General features: G+C 43.7%; 1 protein-coding gene across 2 annotated transcripts in view; it reads right to left on the bottom strand.

Annotated features, from left to right (window-relative positions):
- Nucleotides 1-21,774, bottom strand: part of LOC139262928 (rho GTPase-activating protein 26-like) — a 257,392-nt gene that overhangs the window by 101,091 nt on the left and 134,527 nt on the right. For both annotated transcript variants that reach the window (XM_070878245.1, XM_070878243.1), the window contains exons 10-11: nt 17,721-17,815; nt 16,722-16,800 (exon numbers count right to left, since the gene is read on the bottom strand). In XM_070878245.1, coding sequence (XP_070734346.1) covers nt 16,722-16,800; nt 17,721-17,815 — 174 coding nt within the window. The remainder of the gene's footprint in view (nt 1-16,721; nt 16,801-17,720; nt 17,816-21,774) is intronic.

A 21,774-nucleotide genomic window follows, 5' to 3' on the forward strand; every position in this document is an offset into this window, starting at 1 on the left:
TCTCTCTCTCTCCCCTCTCTCTCCCCCCCTCCCTTCTCTCTCTCTCTCTCCCTCTCTCTCTCTCTCTCTCTCTCCCCCTCCCTCTCCCCCTCCCCCTCTCTCTCCCCCTCCCCCTCTCTCTCTCCCTCCTCCTCCCACTCAGCGGCACGAATGGCTTTCTCTTCCCCTTCCTCCCCCCACAGCGACACGAACGGCTTTCTCCCCCCCAGCCCCCTCCCGCTCAGCGGCACGAACGGCTGCAGAATTCTCCCTGGCTGAAGCACTTTCACACAGGTAGGAAGATGGTTTATTTAATCTTTTCTTGGCTTATAAATGTTTATTCAGGTTGGATTTATTTGTATAATATTTGTAGAAGTATAAATAAGGATTTATTGTAGAATTTAATGAGTTCCCTTCCCCCCCCCCACCTCGTTCTGGACGCCTAATTTGTAACCTGCGCCTGATTTTTTAATGTGTAGAACAGGTTTTTTTAAGTTCTACAAAAATCTTCACTGGCTCCATTCTACTTTAGTTTGGAGTACGTTTTCACTGTGGAAACTTTGAAATCAGGCGTCAGTGGCCGGACACGCCCCCTTTTGAAGAAAAAATTCTGTTCCAAAGTAGAACTGTTCTACCTGACTAGAACTGCAGAAAAAAAAAGAGAGAATTGCGATTTCTAAGATAGTCCGTTTTCCACCAGTTGCTCCTAAAAATCAGGCGCAAATCATGTGGAAACTTGGGCCCTATATGTGCATTGAAGCACTATACACTTACAATCATCCTTGCACAGGATGATTCAGCCCCCTGGTGCAATCAGGCTTAGTAACTTCCCAAGCCAGATTTCCTCAAAGTCACTGAAAGGTTGCTCAAAACATAATTGACAAATGATACCAGTTTTATTACTAAAATTTCGTAATTTAAATTTGGAAGAAATCTCCGAATGGCAAGACTAAATGTAGAAATTATGTTTGTTATTATTTGAAATCATCATCATCATCATCATAGGCAGTCCCTTGGGATCGAGGAAGACTTGCTTCCACTCTTAGCATGAGTTCTTAGGTGGCTGTACAGTCAATACAAGAACCACAGTTTCTGTCACAGGTGGGACAGATAGTCATTGAGGGAAAGGGTGGGCAGGGAGCCTGGTTTATCACACGCTCCTTCCGCTGCCTGCGCTGGATTTCTGCATGCTCTCGCCGACGATACTCGAGGAACTCAGCGCCCTCCCGAATGCACTTCCTCCACTTAGGACGGTCTATGGCCAGGGACTCCCAAGTGTCAGTAGGGATGTCGCACTTTATCAGGGAGGCTTTGAGGGTGTCCTTGTAACGTTTCCTCTGCCCGCCTTTGGCTCATTTGGCGTGAATTATTTGGAATATACACATTCATCATGTGATATGGATGGAAAATGCCACTCACCAACTAGGTGGGTGAATTAACTTTCAGCTGAAAAACAAACTGGACCTGAATTTCATTATTTATCTATCTTCTATCCTTCTGTCTTACCGAACGAGCTACTTCTACACATTTAAACACTCTTAATTACCTTTTGGCATTAATATCTCGGCTGGAACGGTTTATAAAGTCAATAAAGCATCTCCATATTAAGAAAAGCAAACAGTTAACAACTCTTGCATTATTTTCCAGCATTAATGCATTGAACGAAAAAGTACTCCACAAGGACAGGAAAAAAAACAAAATCCTCAAACTGCATTTCTGAAACCTGGAGCCAATAACATTGGCCTCTAAGAAAGTAACATTTCCCCCCATCATCATTCAGAAAAAAAAGTCATGATTTGCTGTTTTGTAATTTTTCACTGGTTAATAAAAATTGAACTTTGCTCCCTAAATATCCAAGACAATGCCAACTAAATTAAGCTTACGTTCAAGTGCCTCACAATGTTGTAGCCTGCACCTACGATTACTAAAATATCTCAAAATCGTCATCATGGAAGACATTTTATTAAGTTAAATGATCAACTCCACTTTCTTGTACTGTCCCCATATCCCTTGATTCCCTGAATAGTCAAAAATCTATCGATCTCTGACTTGAATACTCAAAGACTGAGCCTCCACAGCCCTCTAGGATAGAGAATTCCAAAGATTCACCACCCTGAGTGAAGAAGTTTCTCCTCATCTCAGTCCTAAATAGTCGACCCCTTATTACGAGACCGGTTCACAGCTAGAAGAAACATCCTCCCTGCACCTATCCTGTCTAGCCCTGTAAGGATTTTGTAAGTTTCAATTAGATCACCTCTCATTCTTCTAAATTCTAAACAATATAGGCCTCATCTACTCAATCTCTCCTCATTGATTCCTGGGATGGGGGGATTGTCCAATCTGCTGAACCTTCATTACACTCCCTGTATGGCAAGTATATCCGTCCTTAGGTAAGGAGACCAAAACCGTACACAATACTCCAGGTGTGGTCTCACCAGGGCCCAATATAATTGCAATAAGATGTCTTTACTCATATTCAAATCCTGTTGTAATAAAGGCCAACATTCCATTTGATTTCTTAATTACTTGCTGTACCTGCATGTTAACTTTCAGTAATTCGTGTACAAGGATACCCAGGTCCTTCGGAACACCAACATTTCCCAATCTTTCACCATTTAATATATACTCTGCTGTTCTATTTTTCCGACCAAAGTGGAAAACTTCACATTTCTCCACATTATATTCCATTTGCCCATTCACTTAGCCTGTCTATGTCCCCTTGAAGCCTCTTTGCATCCTTCTCACAACTTACATTCCCACCTAGCTTTGTATCATCAGCAAACATGGATATATTACATTTGGTCCCCTCATCCAAATCATTGATAGATTGTGAATAGCTGGGGTCCAAGCATTGATCCTTGTGGCATCCCACTAGTTACAGCCTGCCAACCCGAAAATGACCCGTTTATTCCTATTCTATGTTTTCTGTTTGTTAACTAATCCTCAATCCATGCTAGTATATTGCCCATAATCCCATGAGCCCTAATTTTGTTTAATAACCTCTTGTGTGGCACCTTATCGAATGCCTTCTGAAAGTCCAAATACACCACACCCACTGGTTCACCCTTATCTATTCTACTGGTTACAACCTCAAAAAACTCAAACAGATTTGTCAAACATGATTTCCCTTTCATAAATCCATGTTGACTCTGCCCAATCTTATTATTTTCTAAGTGTCCTGTTACCACATCCTAATAATAGATTCTAGCATTTTCCCAACGACTGATGTCAGGCCAACTAGTCTGTAGTTTCCCATTTTCTCTCCTTTCTTAAATAGCAGGGTTACATTAGCTATCTTCCAATCTGCAGGAACCGTTCTAGAATCTATGGAATTTTGGAAGATGACAGCCAATGCATCCACTATCTCTATAGCCACCTCTTTCAAAACCCTAGGATGTAGGCCATCAGGTCCAAGGGATTTATCGGCTTTCAGTACCATTAATTTCTCCAGTACTATTTTTTTTAAAAACTAATATTAATTTCTTTCTGTTCCTCAATCACGCTAGACCGTTGGTTCACCACTATTTCCGGGAGGTTTTTTGTGTCTTCTTTCGTGAAGACAGACACAAAGTATTTGTTTAATTGCTCTGCCATTTCCTTATTCGCCATTATAATTTCTCCTGTCTCAGCCTGCAAGGGACCTACATTTACTTTCGCTAATTTTTTCCTTTCTACATTCTTATAGAAGCTTTTACAGTCTGTTTTTATGAGCTCAATTTTCCCCAAGCCCGTTTTCTGGCATATTGCCAGAGTTACGCCCGTTTTTCCAGGCCAGAAATGCCCAAGAAATATTTTGCCAAAGTTTCCCCGATGTATAATTTGAATTTGTCACCGCGCAGCACATCCAGTCGCTTCAGGGGGTGGAGCATGCTGTCTGCGCCGAAAAACAAAGCTGCACCTTCTGCGCATGCGCAGGAAAAAAAAGTGACACTTTTGACGTTGTTCCGATGGACACGCATACTCAGTACAGCTCGGATTTGGCAATCGGCCATTTTTTAAAGAGTCAGTTGTGCGAGAGGAGTACTGTGAGAGCATTGGAAAAATTGCAGATGCAGCGATACAAGATGCAACGCAGTACAAGGATCAAGAATTTCTTAAAGAAAGAAGTGAAGGCATTAGTTACTGTGATTGAGAACAGATGGCAGGAGCTGGACACCAGCAGAGGTCACATAAAAGTTCCACCGAAAGAAATGAAGAAACGCTGGAACTAAATTGCAGAAGATTACTGCGCAGTGGTGACCACGACGATATCTGGAGGTCAGTGTAAAAAGAAATGGCAGGACCTTGGTCTAGTTAGTGTAAATAATATTTTCATTTATTCAATGCAATTGTAAATGTGACCAGCTGTATATGTCCCACCCAGCAGAAAGACACCCTCTTTAAAAAGTTGCATTTTCATCTTTGCAGAGGAAGGAGGCACATAATAAAAAGGAAAGAACTCGAACAGGAGCAGGCCCGGCAAATCTGCACCCACTGACACCTTTGGAAGAGAGGGTCGCTGCTTTGATGGGTCCTGCCTGGAAAAAAGCAATCAGTACTGCACAAGCTAGGCCCACACTCGAGGGAGAGGGAAAGTCCTGCAAATTCATCGTGGTCCTTCAAAATCAACCTGCTGCCTAGCCTGCGATGTGAGAGCCTACTCATGCCACCCATCCTGCCCCCTCCTCTGCTGCTAACCATTTGACTGTTCTGTTATATTTTGCAGATGCAGAAGATTATTCAGACGCAGACGAGCCTGAAGAGGAGAACATCTTCTAATCCATCCATGGGGGGGGGAGGGGGATGGAGCTCCCACTGTTGTACTGACTTTGGAGGAGGTGTCGCTCATGGAGGGGACAGCTCCTTCCATGACGAGTGGTTTGAGTGTTGGTGGGACATTCCATGGTTTCACACCTTCCGAGGTTGTGGGTCCCAGTGGTGTGGTGCAGCGAGGCACACCCAGAGCCCTACCGTCCCAGGCTGCGGGTCCCAGTGTTGGGGTGCGACTCACACCCATGGGGAGGAGGAGAAGGAGAGCTCGACCACGCTCTCCTGAGGTGCAGGATCTAACAGATGTGATTCAGATGATATAATTGAGTACAGAGAGCATTGACCTTACCCAATCACTCCTGGACGCCATCAGTGGGGTAAGTGATGAGGTAGCGGGACTGTCGGGAGAAGCAACAGCAATGACACGAGAAATGGGAACTATATCTGGGACCATCAGTGAGGGAATAGTGGCCATGAGGGAGGGAATGTCAGAGGTAGTGCAAACCATGTCACTGACCATGAGGGAGGGAATGTTGCAGGTAGTTCAGACAGTTTTGCTCAACATTAGGGAGGGAATGTTGCAGGTCGTTGAGACACTGTCAGGGTGCATGAGGGATGGCATGTTGGAATTAGCTGCTGCAATAAGGGAACATGCCCAGACCCCGTGTCCACTGACAGAATCAACTGTCACACCCACTCCAGTCCCCACACCAGTCTCTGAAGAGCCCAAAGCCGGGCCCTCCAACTTGCCTCCTGACGCGGACGTCCCCCACCCTCAAGAGGTGCGCAGTACCCGAGATGTTAGAAAGAATAAGCTTGGTATCAAGCCCAGAAACACTGCGCCACCACCTGTGGGCAGGGGGGGTGGAATGTCCAAGACCAAGTGCAGCGGGTGGTCTTAGAATAAGGGGGATGAGAGATAGGTGCAGCCTTTCTTTGCTGCTGCTGTTGTTGTTATCGTTACTGTTGTATCTGTTCCCAAATTAAAAGTTTTTGTAAGTTATGTCAATTTACAAGTGATCTTAAAGCTTTTAAGTGATCTTAAAGAGTGATATTAAAGTAAAGTTTGATACAAGAATAATTTTATTAAGTTAAGTACATTGTAAACTTTTGAATAAAATATATTTTACATTAAAACTGAATCATGTTCCATTAACACAACATTACGGAACAGCTCCAAACAGTAAACATGTTCATGTGGAATAGTTGTCGCTGAGCCCTCAGGCATCAGTAAAGCGTTCACTGATGAGCTGCTGGTGGAAGGCTCGAGCAATCGTTAAAGGAGCATGATGGCCCACCCTCCGCTGACGCCGTGCTCTGGCCTCAGGCACTTGCATGGCTTCCTCATCCTCGTTGTCCTCCTGCTCGTCACCTGCATCTTCCACATCATTATCAGCCACACTCACCACAGGTGGGTCTTCCACTACCAGGTGCTGCTGCCTCATGATGGCCAAGTTATGCAACATGCAGCACACAACAGTGAACTGACCGGGGAGTACAGCAAGTAGCCTCCAGAATGGTCCAGGCATCAGAAAAGCTGTTTCAATATGCCAATGGTCCTCTCAATGATGCTGCGCGTCGCAATGTGCGACATGTTGTATTGACGATCAGCTTCCGTCCGGGTTACGCGTAGGGGCGTCGTGAGCCAGGTGGCGAGGCCGCTACCCTTTGTCACCCAGTAGCCAGCTGTGCCCTTCTGGCTGCTGCTGAAACATGCATAGGATGAACGCATCATGGGTGCTCCCAGGGTATCTTGCATCGACTGACATGATGCGATGCATGTCGTCACACATGAGCTGCACATTAATGGAGTAGAAGCCTTTTCTGTTCCTGTACATCTCGGAATCCTTCAAAAAGATGCTCGCAAGGCAATGTGGGTACAATCAATGCAGCCCTGTACCTTTGGGAAGTCAGCAATCCTGGAGAAGCCCACAGCCCTGTTATGGATTGCTTGGGCGGTCATGGGGAACTTTATGAAGTAATTCCTATGCACGTACAGTACAGCCCTGACCTGGCGAATGGAGACATGTGTTGCATGTTGAGACATGGTGCACACATCCCCAGTTGTAGCTTGAAATGATCTGGAGGCATAGAATGAAAGTGCAGCTGTAATCTTCACTTCAACTGACAAAGCAGTCCTCCTGATGCTTCTAGGTTGCAGGTCTGCTTTGATCAACCCACAGATCTCACTTACAACTTCTTTGCGGAAACGCAGCCTTCTGACACAGTCTGCGTCACTCAGGTGGAGGTACGAACGCCTGTCACGATATACCCGAGGTGGGTAAGGCCTCCTGCCCAGCACCCTATGGGCTCTGATGTTCCTGATGCGATGAAGTTGAATCAATTATCTCCTACGTAGCACCATGATGCAGAAGGCTCGCACAAGGTATGGCATTGTCAGTATTGCCCCCATATTTAAATTTAACCTTTGAAAGAAGTTCAAAATGGCAGGAAAGCAGGCTGCACAGGTTCGCAGTTGCATCTCTCCAGGCCTGTATGGATGGATCACACCCAAAGGTCTTGTGACTTCTTCCTTCTCTTCTCTCCTCTCCTCTCCTCTCGAGTCTTGCGACTTCGCTCTCTCCCTCCCCTTCCCTGGGCTCCAAGCCTTCCGATTGGCACCTCGATCTCTCTCCTCCTTCCTTCTCTCCATCCCCCCATCACCCCCACGGCTTGTTTTGTAGCCGAACCCCGAGTCGGTGTGTCCGGGTGTGAGGCCGATTCTGCCGGCCAAACCTACGATCCTCCAGCCCCGCTTCAAGACATTCGTTGGTGGCATGTGAGAGTAAAAGAATGAGAAACCTTCTGAAATCCAACAAATTTACACTTCTATGTTGACTGGTTAAAAAAAAAAGTTGAACTTTATTATTGATTTTGACAATGTTCTTGACACCCTCCAAAATCTTCAATTTAAAAACAATGGCATCTTTCAGCACCGATTTGTGAATGTGCACTGGTTTTCTTAACTCACCAGAAGGTTTTTCCAGGAGTGGCCAGATACGCCAACCTAAGAGAAAAAAATGTTGGCCAAACTGCAAACAATTGAAAAAACCGGCGCAGACATAAGGGAACTATGACATCAAAAAATATTGGCCGAGAAAAATTGTAACTAAGTCAGTTACACCGGCGCAGATCGCAGGGGGAAAGTTTGAAAAAAAAATACGCTAGAAAAAACGGCGCAAATGACCGGGGGAAAATTGAGCCCCATGTCTCTCGCATTCTATTTTCCCTTTCTTTATCAATTTCTTGGTCTTCTTTTGCTGAATTCTAAAATCCTCCCAATCCTCAGGCTTACTGCCCTTTTTGGCAACATATATAAGCCTCTTCCTTTGATCTAATGCTATCTTCAACTTCTCTTGTTAGCTATGTTTGGATCACTTTTCCTGTGAGGATTTTGTGCCTTAAAGGAATGTACGTTTGTTATAAATTAAGAATTAGTTCTTTAAATGCTAGCCATTGCTTGTCTACGGTCATAGCTTTTAAGGTAGTTTCCCAATCTACCTACCAATTGCCCACTAACTGCCCAGCAATTACGGACAAAACTCTTACGGAAACATAGGAGCCTGTATCACATTGTAAAAGATGATCTGCAGAAAAATCACCACTTTGCATTTCCCCGATACAAAGACAAACATAGGATAGCACCGCTTGCAAACAATATTGATTGGAATGCATTGCAAAATGATTAGTCCGCTCCGACATGTTTCCTTAACAATGCTACAAAGCAATTTTAGGGAAAAAAGATACTGAGAAAATATGTCACTTGCAACAAAAAAGGTTTATGAATATTGGTGAAAATATGGCAAACAGACTACTTGCTTAACCGGAACTGACTGCAGAGCTGATCGAATTGATTTTATGAATAGATAGAATAAAATCATCTCATTTATCCTGTGAAGTTTCTGTGTGATGAATAAAGCTTTTTGTTTTACATTAGAACAAAGAAACCAGCACACAGACGATGAGATAGTTTTAGGCAGAGTACAGGTTGAACCTCCCTTATCTGGCACCCTTGGGACCTGGCCTGTGCCGGATGAGGGATTTTGCCAGATGAGGGGAGGTCATTGGCCCTGGGAAGGGGGGGGGGGGGGGGGGGGAAGGAAAGGAGGAGGTGCGCGACCTAAAGAGCCGGCGGGCCCCGAATTGTCACTGGGCCCCAAGAGGTCGGCACGGCCCTAGGACGCAGCCTGCTGGCCCAACCCCCCCCCCCCCCCCGGAGGGAGCGCTGTGGGGAGGAGCAGCTGGCTCAAGGACAGTGGCTGTAGGAGTTCCAGCAGGGCGATGAGGCGGAGGCCGCCGATAACCCTGACATCGGGAAGAAAGATTATATTGGTGAGTATTCTGTCGAATTTTTTTTATTTTTTTTTTAAGTATGTTCTGAGACCGGGGAAGGAAGGATTTTGACTGTCCGAGTTCTGCGCATGCACCACTCAGCGGCCAGGAATGGTGACGGACGAGGGGTGGTGCTGTAAAAGGGAGGTTCAACCTGTATTAATAGCAGATGTATATTGTGTACGTTTTGGTGGAGGAAACTTTTTTAGTCAGTCAAGTTTCATTTTAATTACTTGGGAAGTTGAAGAAGAATGTTAAATAAAGTGAAGATCTATCAGATTTCAGTGACCAATTCTGTTCTTTCAACTCAAAAATGAACATAAACTATATAATGCATTTATAACAAGGAAAATAGATTTTTCTATTACCAGTTTAAATGAGGTCTGAATATATTTGAATACTGAAAATTAACGTTTAATATATGGCTGGGAATCTTTTTCTGAAGTTCAACAACATTACTTGCAGGAGTGTTAGACTTTTATTGACTATCAAAACAGGAAGTTGTATACATAGGGACTAATAAATTGTAAGTTTAGATGAATAAAAATGCTGATACAGGTTGGACCTTTCTTATCCAGGACTCCCTTATCCGGCACCTACCCTCGCCCGGCATGATACTGGTGGCCGGGGGCGCATGCGCAGAACGCAGCCGACCTCCTCCCCGACTTTGAGGTCTGCCGACACTTTGGGCCCGCCCAGGGCATCGACCTCCTTCCCCCTGTCCCCACCCTCCTCCTCGGGCAGCCTCTCCCCCCTCCATGACATTCCTTTATCCGGCAAAATCCCTTATTCGGCACAGGCCAGGTCCCAAGGGTGCCGGATACGGGAGGTTCAACCTGTATATGAAATAAGTGCAAATACCCGTTTAATTAAACATTTTAGAAGTTTTTAAAATGTAATTTCAATGGAGAGACTAAAAGAAGTTTCTGTGGGCGTGGCTTAGTTTTGACAACTTTTGTAGGCGTGTCTTCCCTTACACATAGGCTGTACGCTGCGCTCCTGGCATTCCTGATATCATACACTGCGCAGAACTCTGCAGCGCTGAAGAGGAACTCTCCGTTCCGGGCCTTGCTCAAGGCAAGTACGGATTCTTTTCGTAGGTTGGCAACGTACTCCAGAGCTATGCCGCTAACCGCAATTTTTGGCCCATTATTATATTGTCCTAGGGGACAAAACCTCACGAGTAGATTGCAGGCTACCTTCCTGGAATACATGCCTTACACGGAGGAAAAGAGAACTAGGTTTTACATAGGTCTTTTAAAAAACATTTCTGCAAAGAGACTTTTAGAAAAACTCTCAGTTTCAGCATTACCTGTAGCCTCTAGTCTGACACTTGAGATATAACTGGTCCTTTCATTCGTACATCCATTTAGTTATATTGGCTATGTGCTGGTGGAGAACATTACGTACCAATTTAAATGTCAAAACAGGGCAGCATGAGTCACTGAGAGCTTGATCACCCAGAAACCAGGTCACCTTTTCATTTATTTCAGAAATTGCTTTAGAACGTGTCCTTCATTAGGAAATAACAGAAACAAAAAAAATTACAAAAGGTGTTCAGATTTAAATTAATATCGCTCTGTTACATGGAACACTATTTTTTGATGTGGAGGGACAGAGAGAGAGACAAAGGAATAGAAATTTGGGCACGTAGGTAGCACGGGGAATGATGCCTGCACCTGAGTGGTGAGGCATGAGGCGACCCTGATATTGGGCCTCTGGCATCATTCCAATCGAGTTGGTGAGCTGTAGAGAGCAATGGGCAGCACGGCAGTGAAGCGCAAAGAGCGGGCCGCTCCTGCCATTGCAGTGGCCCTCATGTAAGTGAGGTGCAGGAGGGGCAACCAGGAAGGTGGCAACCATGGATCGGGTCAGGAGGTGGCTGGGGTTGTGGCAACGATGGTTGAGCGGAGGTAGCGGTGGCCAAGGCAGTGAAGAGAAAGAAAAATAAAAATAAAATAGTATACTTGTGTCCAGCAGATCCCACATTCTTTTAATATAGGGTTTGGCAGGAGCACTCCTGCTTCTTCCAGATCCACATTTAGGGAAGTATATTTAAAATACTTACCTTGTTGGTTGCGGCTTAACACAAGGTATCTGTAAGGTACGCAGGTAGACATGGTTTTCCCTAAGTGCAGCCGTGTCTGGTGTCGGCTATCTCAGGGCAAAGGAGTTTTCCAGCAGAAGCATCAAACAAGTATTAGGCACGTGAAAAGTGGCTAAGGCCTGTTTCAGGCATGGGCACTTGGTAAAGGCCTATTTTTGGCCTTTATCAATACGATGGGCAGTATACTTCTAGATCTAAATGAGCTTGCGTCTTCTGCCCACCATAATGGAGGCTTAGGAGTTCGTTTAGCGGCCTGTGCGGCCAAACTTCTAGGCAATTTGGTGATTCAATAATAATTTTGCATTATTATAGCCAACAAATCAGGTATTGCATAGACAGCAGCATAAATAATAGTGTCCTCATATACTATAACTGATTATAATGAAAAGCTCAAAGCACTTTGCAGAAGAATTATGATTCAATGCATTAGCCAGTCAACAGACGCTACTTGACATGCTTCTAGCATTACCGGTTTTTTTTTCAGATGCCGAGCATCTGCACTATTTGGCTTTTTGCAACTATAATGAAAATTCATTAGCAGATTGCATATAAAAAATTACCTGAACTATTTCCCCATCTAGCTTGTGCAAATCCTCAACAGTTTTATATGTGTTTAACATTAAGTGTTACAATACCACTTTGTATGACAAAAATATCAGATTGCAAACTAGAGCACTGCTGTCTCTTAGAGGAGAAAAAATGAACTGCGGATTGCAGAAAACATAAACATGATTCCATCTCTTATTAGCCTTAGTAGTAAAAATATAACGGAGCTCCATTTTCATTCTCAACATTCAATCTGTTGAAAACAGCACTTTAATTAACCTCCAAAGTATTGCTTGTCTACATCCTTACCTCTCCCTCTCTGCTGCCAAAATCCCTGTCCACACTTAGCTTGAGGTTTAATTTTCTCCAGTCTCCATGTCTTTATCCTCCAGAAACACCAACTCATCCATAAGACCTGCACTCCATCCTCAGTGAGCAGATATAGGACATTGAACAAGGGACTCCCACAGGGTTCTGACCTGGCACCCAAGTTATTCAACGTTTACACCATTGACCTGCCCGAAACCAAGTCCTGCAAGTTCTTATACGCTGATGACATTGCCTTGGTCATCCAAAATATGAATCTGTCCATCACCGAAGAGACCCTGACCAGTGATTTACAGAGGGTGGAGGCCTACTTCTGCCATTGGTGACTTTGGCCAAGCTTGCAAAAGACCGTCACCTCGACATTCCACCTCAACATCCATCAAGCCAACCAAGCTTTGAAAGTCTCCCTTTGTGGCACAGAGGTAAACCATGCCAAAAAACCCTTCTATTTAGGAGTCATGTTTGATCACACCCTGTCATATAGACATCTCCAGAACCTTGGGAAGAAACTAAAGAGTAGGGTCAACTTGATCCAGAAACTCGCTGGATCCACATGGAGAGCAGACACTCAAACCCTCCGTATGGCAGCACTCGCCCTGGTGTACTCTATAGCAGAGTACTGCGCTCTAGAGCATGTCTATCAAGTCCTCATGTCAAATCCATTGATATCCAGCTGAATTCTACTATGAGAATTATCACCAGTATGCTTTTATCGACACCAAAAGCTTGGCTGCCCGTGCTTGCAAACATCGCACCACCACATCTACAACATGAATATGCAGTGTCCAGAGAATACAATTGCTACACCAGCAAAGACATGCCAATCCAGGCCGACTTGAACAACCAACCACCACCCCGTCTCAAATCTAGAAGGCCATTTTGGACCGTCGCCGAAGCCCTTCAGTGATCTCCCTCAGCCTTGATGACCAATGGCAAAATGCTTGGAAGAACTGCGAAATATGGAATGGATTCCTTAGGGGGCCCCACAATACATCCTGAAGGATCAAACCTTCCTTGCAAATAGTGGACAACCATCAACCGCCTCAGAACTGGTCATGCTAGATGCTGCCACCTTCTCCATAGATGGAAGATTAAAGCATCCCATCATATGACTGTGGAGCTCCTAATCAGACCCTGGAACACATCATTGAGCACTGCCCTCAGAAGAAATTTGCAGGCAGCCTCCAAGATATCCACACTGTTACACCGAAAGCTTTGGTTTGGATATCCAACTTAGATATTGGCATTTGATTTGCTACTACCATACAAAAGAAGAATTGAGCTCCTCATGGTCCAGCGAATTAGGTTCAAAGACACTTGTTCTCAAATCTTTCCATGGCCTCACTCCACCCTATGGCAGTTATCTCCTCCAGCCACACTTCCCTACACACACCCTCCATCCTACTCCTTGTTCCCTGCTTCCTCTAGTTAATTGCTGACTTCACCCACTATCTGGAATTTTCTCTTGAAACATCTTTAGGACTCTCTTCTTCAACCATGTTTTGATGTTCACCACCGTTACCCCTACTGCTCAGTGCCTTGTAAAGCATGGAGACAGCTCACTGTACATGAAAAAGTTATTCTTATTCCCATATCGATTATGTAAGCTTTTTTCTACACTCCATCCCCATTTTAAAAATAGCTTTCCTCGTTCTTTAGGTCTCTCAAAATATGCTATTCCTCAACTCTCAGGTGGTAACCAACTCTCAGGAATTGACTAAACGACAGACGTGATAATGATGCAAGACAGAAGGAGACAATAAGAGGAATTAGAGAAATAAAAGCGTTATCCAAGACCAGAGGGTATGTGACTCAGGACAAAATACAATGTTGGAGCATGGGCTTTGGGGGGGAGGGGGGGGGGGGAACATAGAAACATAGAAAATAGGTGCAGGAGTAGGCCATTCGGCCCTTCGAACCTGCATTGCCATTTAATAAGATCATGGCTGATCATTCCCTCAGTACCCCTTTCCTGCTTTCTCTCCATGCCCCTTGATCCCCTTAGCCGTAAGGGCCATATCTAACTCCCTCTTGAATATATCCAATGAACTGGCATCAACAACTCTCTGCAGCAGGGAATTCCATAGGTTAACAACTCTGAGTGAAGAAGTTTCTCCTAATCAGTTCTAAATGGCCTACCCCTTATCCTAAGACTATGTCCCCTGGTTCTGGACTTCCCAAACATCGGGAACATTCTTCCCGCATCTAACCTGTCCAGTTCCGTCAAAATCTTATACGTTTGTGAGATCCCCTCTCATCCTTCTAAACTCCAGTGAATAAAGGCCCAGTTGATCCAGTCTCTCCTCATACGACAGTCCAGCCACCCCAGGAATCAGTCTGGTGAACCTTCACTGCACTCCCTCAATAGTAAGAACGTCCTTCCTCAGATTAGGAGACCAAAACTGAACGCAATATTCCAGATGAGGCCTCACTAAGGCCCTGTACAACTGCAGTAAGACCTCCCTGCTCCTATACTCAAATCCCCTAGCTATGAAGGCCAACATACCATTTGCCTTCTTCACTGCCTGCTGTACCTGCATGCCCACTTTCATTGACTGATGAACCATGACACCCAGGTCTCGTTGCACCTCCCCTTCTGCCGCCATTCAGATAATATTCTGCCTTCGTGTTTTTTCCCCCAAAATGGATAACCTCACATTTATCCACATTATACTACATCTGCCATGCATTTGCCCACTCACCTAACCTGTCCAAGTCACCCTGCAGCCACTTGGCGTCCTCCTCACAGTTCACACCGCCACCCAGTCAAGTGTCATCCGCAAACTTGAAGATATTACACTCAATTCCTTCATCTAAATCGTTAATGTATATTGTAAAGAGCTGGGGTCCCAGCACTGAGCCCTGCGGCACTCCACTAGTCACTGCCTGCCATTCTGAAAAAGACCCGTTTATCCCGACTCTCTGCTTCCTGTCCGCCAATCAGTTCTCTATCCACGTCAGTACATTACCACCAATACCATGTGCTTCTGATTTTGCACAACAATCTCTTGTGCGGGACCTTGTCAAAAGCCTTTTGAAAGTCCAAATACACCACATCCACTGGTTCTCCCTTGTCCACTCTGCTAGTTACATCCTCAAAAAATTCCAGAAGATTCTTCAAGCATGATTTCCCTTTCATAAATCCATAATGATTTGGTCCGATCCTGTCACTGCTTTCCAAATGCGCTGCTATTTCATTCTTAGTAATTGATTCCAACATTTTCCCCACTACAGATGTCAGGCTAACCGGTCTATAATTACCCGTTTTCTCTCTCCCTCCTTTTTTAAAAAGTGTTACATTAGCTACCCTCCAGTCCATAGGAATTGATCCAGAGTCGATGAAAGAAGCCTTCTCTGTGTCCCTGTAGCCCTCTTGCTGGGGGCGGGGAGGAGTGTGGGGTAGGGGGGGCAGGGAGGAGAGGCACTCTAAAAGTTGTTTAGAAAATAATCACCTTCAGGGGACAATGCCATTACCCAACCCTGGAAACCCAATGTCAGTCCACAACTGCCACAACAAATATGGGTCAAAGAAAACTCCTCGACAAGGTTAGCACGCAGCATGCCCGGGTTCCAGCCTTGTTTACAACTGTTCTGCCACACACCTGCTGATTTACAGTGGAAATGTGCAGGAAGGTTGAGAATTTTCGACCTTTAGATGTATTGTCAGTGAAACAATTGAGAGATTCCCAATAGCTGATCCTTGAAAACGTCCCCAAGTTAAATTTTATGTACTCATATTAAGAATTCTCTGATATTTTTAGACATACATTTAATTTCTGGGTACACTTTTTTTTCCAAGGGAGACAGTAAATACATAGCTTGCTCTGCTGAACTCTACAAGACATTACTTAATTGAAATACAGACCAGTGAAGAAACTGACAGACTAGTAAAGAATACCTACAAACTCTTTGAATTTGCTCCAATTTCAGACACAAATGAATTTTGAAAAAGAGTGAATATACTTAACTGGATTTTAGATCAGAGGTTTTTAAAAACTTCTACTTCCCTTTTCTTAAGTCACTGTTTGAAACTAGGTTCATGAACATTGGAAATACATGTATGAAGATTCAATTCCAAATGCTATTTCGATTTTTCCAGCTAGTAACACATTGGACCAGCAATCTGCGAGCCTCATCCTGTAGGGATAAGTGCCGGACATTCAATTCAGATTGACCAGTGTGGAAAGCAACAAACTGGAATTATAGACCTGGTAAAAACTGTGATAATTAGTTTATTCTTCCGTGGCAATGCCAGCATTTATTGCTCATCCCTAGTTTCCCTTAAGATGGTCGTGAGCTGCCTTCTTGAACCGCTATTCTTTGTAGCGGTTTGGTGCAACTAAGTGGCTTGCTAGACCATTTCAGAGGGCAGTTAAGAGTCAATCATGTTGCTGTGGATCTGGATTCACATCTAGGCCAGACCAGGCAAGGATGGCAGATTTCCTTCCCTAAAGGACATTAGTGAACCAGGTAGGTCTTTACGACAAACTAGTAGTTTCATGATCACCATTACTGATCCTAGCTTTTTATTCCAGATTAATTTAATTAACTGAATTTAAATTACTCAGCTGCTGTGGTGGTATTTGAACTCATGTCTCAGGATCATTAGTCCAGGCTTCTGGCTTACTAGTCCAGTAGCATAACCGCTATGCTACCGTTCCCTAATTACGGTCATCCTTACTGGTTCTCTGCCATCCATGGCCTCCATCCACAGCCTTCTGTCCTCCTCAGAAAGTGCCTGCATGGTGATCATGGTTGCCCTGTAGAGTACAAAATACAATCAATCAAAACTCATTTACTTAAACAAACTTGTTTTCCTCTTAAATGGAATCCACTTGAACTTCATTCTAAAAGCACCATAGAGGCATGAGACTTGTTTTACTGCAAATGCAAAACATGGCAGGACATAGTAATACAAAGAGTGAGGGAAGAAGGAAAAAATAACAACCAACATTTAGAAGTGGGTGAAATGCTTCTGATAGAAGAACCTTTGTATGCACGTTAGATTTCTTTTTCAAAAATCTATTTCTGATAGCTTCAAAAATATATACAGGGTATTTTAAAAGGATTATTTCTATGTGGAGAAATATTGTTTGGATTGCTGTAAAGTAGTATTACTTCACTGAGAAACCCCCCAGAAAATTTAGTCTATCAGGAATATTCCATTCTAAAGTTAAATCATATTTGGAACAATGCAAAACTGCTAAACTCAACATGCTGAAAAGCAACCGTATCCATCTACAAATATTCATCCTGAATGACAACTGCAAAAGCATTTGAGGTTATAAAAATTCTCAGGGCTTAAACAGGGGCCAGGACTGGTCTCCAACTCACTCTGTTTCAAATGACTCTTGAAGTTTTAGTTTGCAATTTCTAAGCAATGGAATAGAATACATTTTCAGACAAATGAAATTAAAAGCATAGGTCCACTGTTAGGCCCCTGTGCAATCTCAGCTGTGACCTGACTTGTAAAAGTCAACATTTTTCCCAAAGATACAGAACACAAAGTATGCCATTCCCCAGCATAGTAATTGTGAGAAATACCAATACACATGAAAGCTTGAAACTAGACAGGTTGTTTAGATCTGAATATTTAGAAAGTAGAACCACTTCTGTTAGAAAGACCAGCAGAAATTTCAGGTGATGTAAAAAAAGATGCAATGCTCAACATTCAACTCACCTGTCCACTCCTTCCACATCAAAACAGAACCTTTTCTCAATGGAGTCAGTTTTCCTCCTAATGCATGATTTTAATGTAAAAATTTCTTCATCCCCCTGTGAAAAACAAATGCACCATTGGTCACTGAATGCCATACTAATTCCTTTCAACAACTAAACAAAAGAAAAGTTCAGCCATGGAAATAAGTGCCAATCAGATGTGTGCAGGATATCTCAGGGTTGCATTGTGAGCCACCAGCTGTTGGAAATTTTATTTTAAATTTAGATTTTCAATAAATAGACACAATGAACATAAATGTTCACAAAGCAACATTACAATGTACCTCAAATGAATTTTAGAAACTCCACAAATATTAATGTTAATATACTAAATTAAGCTCATACTTCTCTGTAGCATCATTGAACCCACCACCAGAAATCGCAAGTATTTGAAAAGGAGAAATGCAATGAACGTGGATAGATCATCCAGTGAAGGTCACACTAATTCATTTCAGCATTACGAAATAATAAGGTCACACTGTCTGCAAGAGAATCCCTAATCTACAATTATTTCACCCATCTCCCAACCTCATTAATATCCCAGACTGGTTTCATCCCAAACAAAATTAAAAGCATACGTGAGGTCTAAAGCCTCCAAATAAAGCAATACCCCACACTGGGGATGAAACATTTAGAGAATCACTGCACAAAAAAAGGAGCAAGGGGAGAAAAACAAGAGAAAGGGGCAGGCAATTCTCTGAATTTACCATTGTTCTCGTTCTCTGCCCTAACCTAGAATCATGTTGGCAGGGTGCCAACTCAGCTCGAGGTATCCCACAAATCCCTGCTTCAAATAAACCGTAGCGTAAGGAGCATGACTAGAACAAGTTGTACAGTGTAATTACTCATTCTGATTGAGCCATTTTCCACAGCATCCATGCAGATGACATTGACAAAAACCTGAAGCCACATAACTGGGATACAACTTTTGTGAACCATAAGAAAGGAATAAGAATGCACCTTTTTGCCATTAATAAAAAATTAGCCAATTCAGTTTGAAAACTGGCTTAGCAAAATAAGCAGGAAATAAGTAATTTCTGCCTCCCCTTTATCCCGTCCTTTAGGGATCTGTTCTAGGTCACACCTGTTTACACTATTCATGATACAGAAGGGCAATGGCTGTAATAAAGTCCTAAAATTTACTGATGACACCAAACTATGTGGACAAGTGAGGAGCAAAGAGCATTAAAAAGGATTTGAATCAGTAGATGAGCCAATAGCGTGCAGCAAAAGGGAAAGAAAGTGACGGGAAAACAAGTTTATCCTTAAGTTACAAATATGGTCCATATTTGTTTAATTGCTACTCACTTCTGAAATGGAAGCATAATAGCATTGCTCCCTCTCTCCTACAGTGACATTCTCTTAACTATCTTATATACCTCTATTAGATGATCTCGCAGACATCTCCTTTTCAAGCTTAAAAGCCCAAATTTCTTCCAGCTTTCCTCACAACTCAGTCAGTCCTTTGACACGAGGGCCGCGATTTCGCCTACCGAGGCAGGCGCAGTGTGGCCGAGGTAGGTGGCGGGTTGTGACCCAATCCTGGCTCTATCCCGCTCTGAAAAGAATTTTCCGTTGATGGGGCTCGTTAAGACTGCCCTGTGAGGTTCTCGGCCAATTAAAAGAAAGTGGGTCTGAAGTCATTTGATGATGCGTCATGAGATGGTTTCCTTAACGGGACCATGACCACATTCATTTTGACAAATTTGCAGAGAAATTACAGAAAGATGCAAGAACTATAGAGTAGTGATAATGAGGGACTTCAACTATCCTAATATAGAAACATAGAAACATAAACTGGGATAATAATAGTGTAAAGGGCAGAGAGTGGGAAGAATTTCTGAAGTGCGTTCAGGAGAACTTCCTTGATCAGTAAGTTTCTGGCCCAACGAGGAAGAAGGCATTGCTGGTTCTGGGGAATGAGGTGGGTCAAGTGGAGCAAGTGTCAGTAGGTGAACATTTAAGGAACAGTGATTATAGTATCAGAAGGTTTAGATTTGTTATGGATAAGGACAGGGAGCAATCTAGAGTAAAAATACTTAATTGGAGAAAGACAAGTTTCAATGGGAATGGATCGGGCCCGAGTAAATTGGAATCAAATATTGACAGGCAAAACTACAGCGGAACAATGGGCTGCCTTTAAAGAGGAAATAGTTCGGCTACAGTCAAGGTACATTCTCACTAGGGGGAATGGTAGGGCAACGAAAGTCAGAATTCCTTGGATGATGAAAGAGAGAGAGTAAGATGAAGTTGAAAATCATCATCATCATCATCGGCAGTCCCTCGAAATGAGAATGACTTGCTTCCACGCCAAAAAAAGGATGAGTTCACAGGAGTTTCGAATGAAGAACCCAAACTATATCCCGGCCAGTGGCAAGGATTGCCCAAGACAACTGGAGACCTACTCTGCTGCACAGACCTAGTGCGCACACATAATCACAGTGTGGGCTGGCCCATGCTGCCCCTGGCCCCAAACTCACACCTTCCCTGGGCCCCGATCACATCCCTCCACAGTCTCTCGCCATTCCTGCTCTTGAGGTAGAAAAAGAGCATGTATGGCAGATGTCAGGTCGAGAATACATCTGAGAATCAGGCTAAATATAGAAAGTTCAGAGGAGAAGTTAAAAAGAAGAGTGGCAAAGAGTGGGTATGAGAGTAGAATGGCAGCTAACATAAAAAGGTCATTCAAAAGTCTTCTACAGGCATGCAAATAATAAACGGGTAGTAAAAGGAGGGGTGAGCTGCTTAGGGACCTTAAAAGGAGGCCTACGCATGGAGACAGAGGGTATGGATGAGGTACTAAATGATTACTTTGCATTTGTCATCACCAAGGAAGAAAATGCTGCCATAGACATAGGAAAGGAGGAGGTAGAGGAGATACTGGATGGGATGAATTGATAAAGACAAGGTATGAGAAATGCTGGTTGTACTTAAAGTAGATAAGTCACTAGGACCAGATGGGATGCATCCTAGAACGCCGAGGGAAGTGAAGGAAGAAATCGCGGAGGTACTGGCCATAATCTTCCAATCCTGCTTAGAAATGGGGGTGGTGCCAGAGGACTGGAGAATTGCAAATGTTACATCCTTGTTCAAAAAAGGGTGCAAAGATAAACCCAGCAACTATAGGCCGGCCAGTTTAACTTTGGTAGTGGGGAAGCTTTTAGAAACAATAATCAGGGACAAAATTAACACTTACTTGGACAAGTGTGGATTAATTAAGGAAAGCCAGCACAGAGTTGTTAAAGGCAAATTGTATTTAACCAACTTGATCGAGTTTTTTGATGAGGTAACAGAGAGGGTTGATGAGGTCAACGCGGTTGACGTGGTGTCAATGGATTTCTAAAAGGCGTTCAACAAAGTGCCACATCATAGGCTTGCCAGCAAAGTTGAAGCCCATAGAATAAAAGGGACAGTGGCAGCATGGATACGAAATTGGCTAAGTGACAGGAAACAGTAGTGGCGAACGGTTATTTTTTGAACTGGAGGAAGGTATACAGTGGTGATCCCCAGGGGTCGGTACTAGGCCCACTGCTTTTCTTGATGTGTATTAATGCCTTGGATGTGGGTGCAGGGCACAATTAAAAGTTTTGTCATCTGAAAATTTTGTAAGTATAGTAAACACTGAGGAGGATGACGATAGACTTCAAGAGGACATAGACAGGCTGGTGGAATGGGCTGACACATGGCAGATGAAATTTAATGCAGAAAGTATGAAGTGATACATTTTGGTAAAAAGAATGAGGAAATATAAATTAAAGGGTACAATCCTAAAGGGGGTGCATGAACAGAGAGACCTTGGGGTATATGTGTACAAATCGTTGAAGGTAGCAGGGTTGAGAAAGCAGTTAAAAAAGCCTACGGGATCCTGGGCTTCATGAATAGAGGTATAAGGGCCGAAATTCAGCCTTCCGAAAATGCCTCTTACTGCCGGAAAGCGGCAGCGTCGTATGGCCGCCGCTCGCGAAATTCTCCGAAGTGCCTTTTCCGGCGGTCTCGACTTCCGCCCCGCTGCTGCC

Source organism: Pristiophorus japonicus, chromosome 4 (genome assembly GCF_044704955.1).
Source record: "Pristiophorus japonicus isolate sPriJap1 chromosome 4, sPriJap1.hap1, whole genome shotgun sequence".
In the NCBI taxonomy this organism is placed as follows: Eukaryota; Metazoa; Chordata; class Chondrichthyes; family Pristiophoridae; genus Pristiophorus; species Pristiophorus japonicus.